Source organism: Pogona vitticeps, chromosome 10 (genome assembly GCF_051106095.1).
Source record: "Pogona vitticeps strain Pit_001003342236 chromosome 10, PviZW2.1, whole genome shotgun sequence".
Lineage (NCBI taxonomy): Eukaryota > Metazoa > Chordata > Lepidosauria > Squamata > Agamidae > Pogona > Pogona vitticeps.
Window position 1 is genome coordinate 24,625,055 of NC_135792.1, and position 9,766 is coordinate 24,634,820.

General features: G+C 48.5%; 1 protein-coding gene across 1 annotated transcript; it reads left to right on the plus strand.

Annotated features, from left to right (window-relative positions):
• Positions 1-609: 609 nt before the first annotated feature.
• B3GNT9 (UDP-GlcNAc:betaGal beta-1,3-N-acetylglucosaminyltransferase 9) lies at positions 610-8,677 on the plus strand. The gene is made up of 2 exons (XM_072980617.2): positions 610-958; positions 6,564-8,677. The coding sequence occupies exon 2, from the start codon at positions 6,632-6,634 to the stop codon at positions 7,877-7,879; it is 1,248 nt and encodes a 415-aa protein (XP_072836718.2). The 5' UTR covers positions 610-958; positions 6,564-6,631; the 3' UTR covers positions 7,880-8,677.
• The last annotated feature ends 1,089 nt before the right edge of the window (positions 8,678-9,766 follow it).

Below are 9,766 nucleotides of genomic sequence, written 5' to 3' on the forward strand. Positions count from 1 at the left end.
GGCGTCTCCCTTCGGTCGGTGCTCCTCTGGCGGTGAGCTGGGTCGAGATTCTGCCTCCTTCTGGGACCCAGCCCCGGAGCCTTGATTCCTCGGACTGGCCAGCAGGTCCTTCCCGATATCCAGAACCAACCACATTGGCTGGGAGATGGTGAGTGTTGTAGTCTGAATAAGTAACTTTTTTTAAAAAAAGGTTTGGAAGAGACCGGCTCCTGCACATCCACGGGGATGTGTGGATGTGGCCGCCAAGACTCCCGGTTCCTCCCGGTGTCTTCACAGCCAAGCTAATCTGTGTTACAAAAATCATCTTATCGGAAATGGATTTCCAAGCGATTCATGCCTTCTTTTTACAAGGTGACAACTTTATGGCTTTCTGCTCTTTTTTTAAGCGCAGCCGAATGCTCTTTCCAGCTCCTGGGAGTCAATCTCTTGTTCCGTGTGCACATGAGCACAGTTTCTCTCACAGACGCAGCCAAGCCCATCTCTTCCCCCCCTTTTTTCCCCTGTGGTGCTGCTGGCCAACATCTGGATCTGGACATGTGCTCTGCTGCTCCCCTCCTCTCTCTTGGCCTGAAACATCTGCTCAAGTCATGTGACCAGGACCTGGACGCCACTGCTGAGCTCCCTTTGCTGCATGAAGGAGTGAGCCCTCCTTTGACCAGCACACACACACTCACAGAGAGAGAGAGAGAAAGAGAGAGAGAGAGAGAGAGAGAGAGAGAGAGAGAAGCACGTTTGGGAGTGAAGATGCTGGCCGATTCCTGGGGGGAATGAGCCATATTTGCATGCAAGAAAGGATCGCTGCTTGTGGAAAGGGGCTGAAAGGAAGGCTGGGATTTCCTGGGCTATACGTTCAGGGGTTGAGGAATGCCAGCGCTAACGCGATCCAGATGTGCCGACTTGGCAGCCTTTTGTCTGAACCGCACTGCAAGACTGCTGCGCTGACGTGACCGCCTTGGATGTAAGTACAGTATATGTCAACCCTATGGGTTTAGTTGCAGGAAGTGCTCTCCCTGGACTGACATTTCCCCCAAAGGCTCCAGCTTCTTACCCTTTGCTATCTCTCTCTCTCTCTCTCTCTTTTTGCACGCTTTCGGCTTGCTTCATGGCCACGAAGGAGAAGCAGCATCAGCAGCCCTAGTGGCCCACGAGTCCCCCTCCAAACAGCTTGCTTTTTCTCTGGGGAAAGTTGCTTGTGGTTGGGCTGAGCTGGCCTGTCCTGGGGGGGGAAAGAAAAGGGGACTTATTTGTGGGGCATTTTTGAATGGCGACAAGAGACAGAGATTCCTCTTTCCCCAGCGCCTGGAAGCAGGGCCATCTCGCACAAGCTCGCATTCAGCCCCCTGAAGTTCTAGGCAGGATTTCCAAAAGTTACTTCTATGGAATGCGGCCCCCAGAATCCCCAGTCAACAAGGCCAAAGAATTAACTTTGCCAAGTTGTGCATGGACTTGGGAAGGCTGCCTTCCCGATTGCACTGGATAAACTTTTTAGTCCTTTTTCAGACAATGCGTGGGTAGGAAATGTGCATGACAGGTCACGATGACTAGAAACTTAGGAAGAGCCATGGAAATGGACCAGAAAGGTTGAGGGGTGACTTGCTCAGAAACACCAACCAAAACCCAACCCCAAAACATCACAACACACAAGGGCCAAGTTACAAACATATACAGTATATATATATTTTTGCACTTTGCTGGCCATGTATCCCATATGGCCATGCACACAACCCATGTCCAATTGCGCAATAGGCAGCTGGGCATGCACATGTATGCCGTTCGCTTGATGTCCACTCTACATTGCACAAAAACAACGGGATTCTGCCCAGTGTCTTTTGGAACCAGCTCCCTTCCTCCAGTTGGAAAGGGAGAATTGTAGCGAGATAGCAGAGTATGGGGGTTGTTTACAAAAGGTCCCTGGCATCTTTCGGTAGGGCTGAGAACACTCATGACCCCAGGCTTAAACTCTGAAGAGCTGTCAGTGATCAGCATGTTCTGAATTACAGTACAAATGCTACAGAGTCTGCAAGGGTATCCTATCGTAGTCATCTTGGACCTGGCAAATTCCAGATTTGTTGGACTACAACTGACTCCGTAGTCAGAGACCTAAACCACTGAGCTACTGTCATAGAATAGCACACCCCTGAGTCAAACTCTTTATTATTGACATCAAACGGTCCCAATGGATCAGTGCAATGAAGGAATTACAGCAAAGGACTTTGACGGGGAGTCTTGAGTTCAAATTCCTGCACAGCTGTAGAGTCTACTAAATGGCTTTGGTTCAATGGCTGTTAAACTAGCCAATGGTTGTCATGAGAATAGGGTGAAGCTGGGGAAATGGGGAGGGGGATCTGGAAAGAAACCTTGCATGTCACCAAAACAACATAAATTGCAAGCAGGCAGCTGGCTAAGACCTGCAGAGTTAGCGTTTGTAGATATTCCGTGACACCCCAGCAACTGAACCAATGGCTTGGGAGAGTGTCAATCAGCCAAAGTCAGACCTGGCCCAACCAATGGCTGTGTAGGTTTCAAATAACTACCTATACCTGCTGGTAGGGCAGTAGGCAGCAAATAAGTGCCTGCAATTTAAACAGCCTTTGCTTCAGTTCTCTAGAGCCATCGAAAGTGCTCTAAAAGGTAAATTAACTTGGCCAAGTTTAGCCCAGCAGTTCCCTGATCTTCTCTGCTGGCTACACAAAAAGACATTATCCCAAGCTGACTTTGCTTTAGCAACAAATGGCAATGCTTTAATATGCCCATATACTTCCATAGGCATGCCTAATTTCCGTAATCACCCAAGGATAGATGTTCTATGATGTATACCCTCCCCATAACCAACAAAGGTGCCTTCAGACCTTGCAGATGACTGGGCTCTAATTAACATAAAACTATCTAGCCCCGCTGCATTTCCGCAGCATCCAAATCCACAACAGCCATTTTTGGGCCCTCCAGATGCTGGGCAGCCACTTCCCATCTGCTCCAGGGGGTGGTGGTGAAAGATTCCAGGACCTGCGATGCAGCAACCACATGGTTTCTGATCCCCAGTTTAGAGTTTCGTTGATGCTCCTGCTTCCCACGGGAACCCATGTTCAGTCCCAGGGGTTGGCCCCAAAATGCTTCCTCTGATCATCCGCAGAGTATGCTCTAAAATTTACCAGGGTGTTGGTTTGGGTTTCTCTCTGAGCATGTGCAGAGGACTCACTGAGCTGCAAATCAAACTTTTAGTCCATCTGCTTTAGTAGTCATCGCTCTGACTGGCAGCAGCCCCTGCAGGGTTCTTGACAAGATTCATTCCTCACCACATGTGAGATGCCACAGATTCAAGGTGGCACCTCTGGCATATCTTTGGACACTGAAATGCTGCAGACCCTCAGTTTTCTGAGGGTGGGAGATGGGGGGGATACATTTACCTCGTTGCTCACCCCACCTGGATAGTTGTACCTTATATACATGTCTGCCGTGTAGGTTTGGACCAGGGAAAATTCCCACTCCCCAGAGGTGTGCAAGAGCTGCTGCAGGGTCTTCATATCTGCCTGGCATGGTGGGCTGCCAGGGGAAAGGTGAAGAGAGAAACATGGCACATTTCTTCTAAAGCTGGGCATTCCCCCCCCCCCAACGTGGTTTGTTTGTTTTTTTGCGTCCTGGCATTTGGGCAAGGAGAAACGGGAGGCTTGTGTTAGAAATGTGGGGTTGTTCTTTCCTCCTTCTTCTGCCTGACCAAGGCAGCTTTTCCTGTGAGCGCCTTGCCACGGAGACACATCTCAAGAGGGCACACCTCCCTGGCATGCATATTTTGCAAAAGCTGGCCTCTGTCCAAGAAACAGAGGAAATTGGCTCCTTTTGGCCAAACAAGGAATAAGACGACGGGGTTAGGACTCAAGGCCTGGCGTTTTCAAAAAGAAATCCCCAAACGGAAGGAGGCAGGCTTATGCCAAGGCCAGCTCTATAGCTGAGATTGAGAATATTAATTTTTTTGGGGGGGTGGTGGTTTGATGTCCAGAATTAGTAGGCTTTGCAGTCTTAAAAACCTGCAGGCGCAGAGGCTGCGTTATGCCTCCTTGAATTCTCTCTTTGTGTGTCATCTCTTGCTGCCTGAAGGGCAATTAAAATTGCATACTCCACTGCTTTATTTTCCTTTGTAAAAGGTGAACCGCTTCTGCAATGTGTAGCGTAAGGGGAGGTGTACCAACTGGAGGAGGCCAGTTGCTCCCAAAGAGGAGGCCTGCATCGATCTTCAGTTTAAGCTATTTTCACCCAACTCACTTCCAAGAAGACCCAGTCCCAGCGGGGAACTGAACTCCCAACTTCTGGCTCCACGGCCAGAGACCTCACCCACTGAGCTGTTCACCCGGCTTGTGCCGTGTTAGATTAGCAACTGAGCAGGCAGGGCAATGAAACAGGGATCTTCAATTTTTGAAGGATGGGTACCCATCCCAAAAGCAAAACCAAAGAAATGTTCTTGAATTGGCGGGCAGCCCTTAAAAGGAATCAGGCAGGAGAATGTTGAGTCCCTCCAAACATCTGGTGTTTTTCAGATGGAAGGCAGAGTTGGGTCACTCCGTGATCCGTACAAGGGGACTGGCTTCCTCTCGTTCTCTCTTTCAGAGGGAGCTTCGGCCTCTAAATTGGCAGGCACAGAATCAGGCCAGGATTGAAGTGCGTGGAGAAAACATGGCATAGGTGGGAACTGGCTGTATGTCTATAATTCCTGTTAGCACCAAAACATGTGTGGACCCACATGTGTGCATCGGGAGAGGATGCACAGCAAATATTCTATATCAGGGATGAACAGATTGGGGCCTACGGACTCTATGTGCCTCCCCCAACCCTGGCCAAGGCAGCCTCCCATCACCCCAGAGCCATCCTAGTACCTCTTTGCCTTTTATAATTGAGCCACCCCCTCCAGATTTTTTTAAACTGAGGGGTTTATTCAAGACCAGAAACCATTCAGAATCGCTCAGGAGCAAACAAAATGGCCACATGACTCACTGGAGTCCATGCTTCCCAACCTTGGGTCCCCAGACTACAACTCCCAGAAATCCACACACACAGAGAGAGAAATAATGGGGCTGTGGAAATGCCCTTTGAGGTTGTATGTCTCTTGCAGGGTGCATGCTTCCTGCTCCTTCACTATAAATTACAAGATAATTTTTTCTGTTGTTCTTTTTTTAATTGAGAAAAATATTTGGAGGCGTTGGGGGTGCAGACAAAAGTGGTCCTGCTGCATTAAACCCAAACATCATCATCATAGGCTTCCTTCAGTCTCGAGAGACTATGGTAATGTGCTCTGTATGGAGGACTTGGAACATCGTCTAGTGTTTTGATGCTCTACATGAAGCTGGAGTGTCCTCTCCAGGGCACGAAGCCTGGGTAAAATAGTATGGAGGATAGGCTGTTACCCAACCAGTAAACCCAAACACAACCTGGCAAAAGCACACAGGCATCATCCAGCCCCGGCATGGCTTAGCTTTCTCAAGTTGGCCAATGTATACACTGAGAAGGTAGCTCTGGACCTTACCTTCAGGATCAGAGACAGGCTGGCTTGGGAGATCAGGGGTTTTTTTTTTGGGGGGGGGGGAGAGGTGGGAAACACTCGAGAGAGCCACGTGGCCATTTTTCCAGATCCCAGAGGCATCTGGTTGGACAAAATGTTGATCAAGAAAGGCGAGTGGTTTCATCCGGTCGCATTCTTACATCCTGGGATATTTCATTTGCATGTGTTACCTTTTGTCCTTTTTTAGATTTATTAGCACCAATAGCTAGACTTTACACACAGAGAGACAGCAACTTCCTCAGCACATAAACCAACCTTTTCCAAGCTAGAAGCCTCCAGGTCTGTTAAGACTCCAAAATAGACTGTCCAGGGGATACTGGGAACTGTAGTCCACACCCGGGGGAACCTAACCTTGGAAAAAGGCTGGTATAGAACAATACCGTTATTTCTGTTGCACTTTTCCAACCAGCGGTTTCCAGTTTGGGTTATCTCGAGGGCCTTCCTTCCCGCAGAGGAGCGTCTGGGCTGCAGCCCAAGGCCTGGAGACTTTGTTGGCTTTCCACATTGTCTCCGAGCTATTGGCAGGCTAAAGGAGTAAGTCATGGAAAATGTGGATTCCCATCTCACACGAAGTTTCTTCCAAGTCATGAGCCTATAAAAATTAAACAACGGCAAAAGGGCCAGACGTTCTCTCCAAGCTTTAACATTGGCAGCTTGCGTCTCGCATAGGAAAAGAGGACAGGGCCAAATCGATGCAAAACCATGTCCGCACTTAACTGGAGCCACTCCTGCAACCTTTTGCTTACTCAGGAGGTGAGCAGGTCACAAGATCAAGTGTGTGTGTGCGAGATGGCTCCAGGAATTGGAAGCATTTACAAATAATAATAACCATGTGCTGCTGAGTCAATTCTGACTTATGGCCACCGTTTTCAGGGTCTTCCAGTAGCTGGCGTGTAGGTTAGGATGGATGAACTGCGTCATAGTGGCTAAGAGGGCCCCTTTTCTCCTTTAAATATGAAGATTCACTCTTAGTTTCTGCCAACCTTCCCCTGACTTCCCCTTGTTTTCTTTTCAGGTTGCAGGGCACCATAGACAACTCCCCTGATACAACCACTGGATGTTTCTAGCCTGTCAGTGGAAATAATGAGAGTTCAACTGAAGGGTGATGCCATCTGTACGCTCTGTTTGGTGGTTGCGCTTTTCACCATACTTTATTCCCAACTGAGTCACCTGTCCCTTCGCGAAGAGCAGGGGAAAGGGAAGAAGACAACTTTAGGTGCAACACACAAGGGCCTCCGTCATCCTGCCGTCCTCCAAAGACAGGCAGAAGGTCGGGAGACGGAAACAGTGCCCAGAATTATTTCTGCTGTGAAACACAACCGAGAGGCAAATGACAAGGATTCAGTCACCACTTCACCACCGTTGACAGTTTCAGCTTTTGACTTTAGGAATTACCTCAGGAACAAAGACAACAGGAAGTTTGACCTCCTCATCAATCAACCCAAGAAGTGCACAAGGACTCCAGAAGGGCCCTTCTTGCTCATCGCCATCAAATCGCTGGTTGAAGACTTTGACCGCCGGGAGATCGTGCGGAAAACATGGGGAAGAGAAGGACTGATCAACGGGGCTCAAGTCCAGAGACTTTTCCTCCTGGCCGTTCCGAAAAACAAGACAGCCCTGCCAACCTGGGAGTCTCTCGTTCGTCAAGAGAGCCTGATGTATCGCGACATCCTGCTGTGGGACTTCCTGGACACGTTCTTCAACTTGACTTTGAAAGAGATACACTTCCTACGCTGGGCCGACGAATTTTGCTCCAACACCAAGTTCATCTTCAAAGGGGACGCCGACGTTTTTGTCAACGTGGAGAACATCATCAGCTTCCTGGACAGCCACGATGCCTCTGAGGACCTTTTTGTTGGGGACATCATCTACAATGCGCACCCGATTCGAACCCGCAAGAGCAAGTACTACATCCCGGAGACAATGTATGGGTTAGGCATGTACCCGGCCTATGCTGGAGGGGGTGGCTTCATATTATCGAGTAGCACTATGAAGAAACTGTCCCAGGCCTGTGGCCAAGTGGAACTCTTCCCTATTGATGACGTGTTTTTAGGCATGTGCTTGCAAAGAATCAACCTGAGGCCCGTTTCGCACGAAGGGTTCAAGACGTTTGGAATAACCAAGCCCTCCGCTGCCCCTAACTTGCAGACGTTCGATCCCTGTTTTTACAAAGACCTCATGGTGGTCCATAGCTTGAAAGTGGCAGAAATCTGGCTCATGTGGAACCTGCTCCACAACGCACGGCTCTCTTGCACCCAAAAGAAGCAAGTCAAGAAGGCTTTCCGGTGGAAAATCAAAACCAAAGAGATCACAAATGATTATGGCACCTAAGGGTGGGTTTGCTTTTGTTTGGTTGTTCAACGATTTCTTGACCTGCATGGATGAATGAACCACCCGTTTCTAATATTGCAGATAGAGCTTACTCATCACAAGATGCAGTAGTTTTTCAATTAGAGATATCAAGCGCTGGGCATAGGTTTTTAGCCAGATTCAGTGCTGTGGTTGGGAGTAAACAGGGCAAATGTCTAGGGCAGGACCCCATAGAGTGGCTCCAATCCAAGTTGGCCTCACAAGAGCTGTTTTGTGAGCGTGACCCTTTCTGTGAATGGCGGCTTGTTTCATGAACAGACCGGCTGCATTGGTTCCCACCCACTATCGGAAGAGAGAGTGAACCAGGAGATCCTAATACAAAGATTTCTTTTTTCCAGGAAGGGAAAAGGTGAACCATGAAGTGTTCAGAAACAAGTTGGGAGCTGAAGCGAATGTTGAACTGGATTGCAGCACTGACCGTAAAATCATAGACAGAGTTATTTAAAAACAAGTCGGGCTGAATTTGGTAAAGTCTACCTCCAGTTTATAGGACTGTACCTTAAGAGAACACATTGCAGGATAGCATTTAAGAGCACTTTTTTTTAATGCACACTCTAAAGTCAGCATCAGTGGAAACGTTCCTCCCAGTGCCTATGGCAATTCCAAAAGTGTAATCATCCTTAAGAGTCTGCACCGGGGAAAGATAGAGTGAAAGTTGGCCTCCAGTCTGCTGTGATCCCCATAAAGTACGAGCCTACTTACTCGGTTGCCATTTTCCTCTTTTGTAAAATAAATAAATAAATAAAAAGGCAGATCAAAGTCAGAGGTGTATTAAATACCACGGACCTCAAAAGGCTGCTTTCATCAATGGGGGTAACCTCCAGATGGGTTGGACTGGGAGAGCGACATGCCCAGGAAATACAGCTGGGGAAATGGTACATTCTTAGAAGGAGATATGCCAAAGGAGGGTTCCCTGGTTCACTAAACCAACCTATGACACAACCAGAACATGGAAAGAGTGATTTTTCTTTTGGACTGTAACTCCCAGAATATCCCAGCCAGCTGAACTCCAAGCAACTCACTCACTCAAGCCAAGCTCTAAAATGCTAGTTTCCTATACAGAACCACTCTTTCCAAGCGTCCCGACACATCCTCCCATGGATGGACATCCAAGTCTTGGAAGACCACCCATGCAAAATATATTACAACTGTCCAAACGTTAATTGGCTCCAAGATGTTTAAGATGAATTTCATCCACATGCGGTGCAGTTCACGCTGGCCAAGGGTCAGAGAGCCACGGAGGGGCATCTGCGTTGAACGCAGAGTTTTCCTGGTTTAATTTCTTCAGATCCAAGTACAGCTGGGAAAAATACTCAGCCGAATCCCTCAAGAGGTGTAGGCACCATTAGGGTAGATGGTGCAAGGGCCTGAAGTGGTGTAAAGCGGGGCTAGCCAATCTCTCCAGAGCCGAGGGCCCTTTTGTAGAATTATCAGTAGCCTGAGAGGCGCACCCCAAGCTTGCCAAGTGGCAACTCTTTCTCACCCTGGCTATGCGGGCAGAGGCTGATGGAAGCTGGAGGGCCGCTCAAAGAGGGGTTCTCACAGATTCCCCAGACAGGGATGTACTGGGTCCCAATCTCCAGGCACTCTGAGGTCTTGGTTTCACAAGCATGTTTGCCTACCTGCATACCAGAGGAAGGCAAGACACATTATTCAGATATTGGATAAATAATAAATTAAAAATGTATCAGCCAATGGATGTCTTCATAGGCATCCTTGAGTCTCGAGAGACTATGGTAACATGCTCTGTATCGAGAAGTGTCCTCTCCAGAGCATGAAGCCTGGGTAAAACAATATGGAGGATAGGCTGTTACCCAAGCAGCAGATCCCCCCTCTCCACGTTGCTGA

What these genes read in the sequence shown, in the direction of transcription:
- B3GNT9 (XM_072980617.2), top strand. Translation starts at nt 6,632, where the DNA reads ATGAGAGTTCAACTGAAGGGTGATGCCATCTGTACGCTCTGTTTGGTG.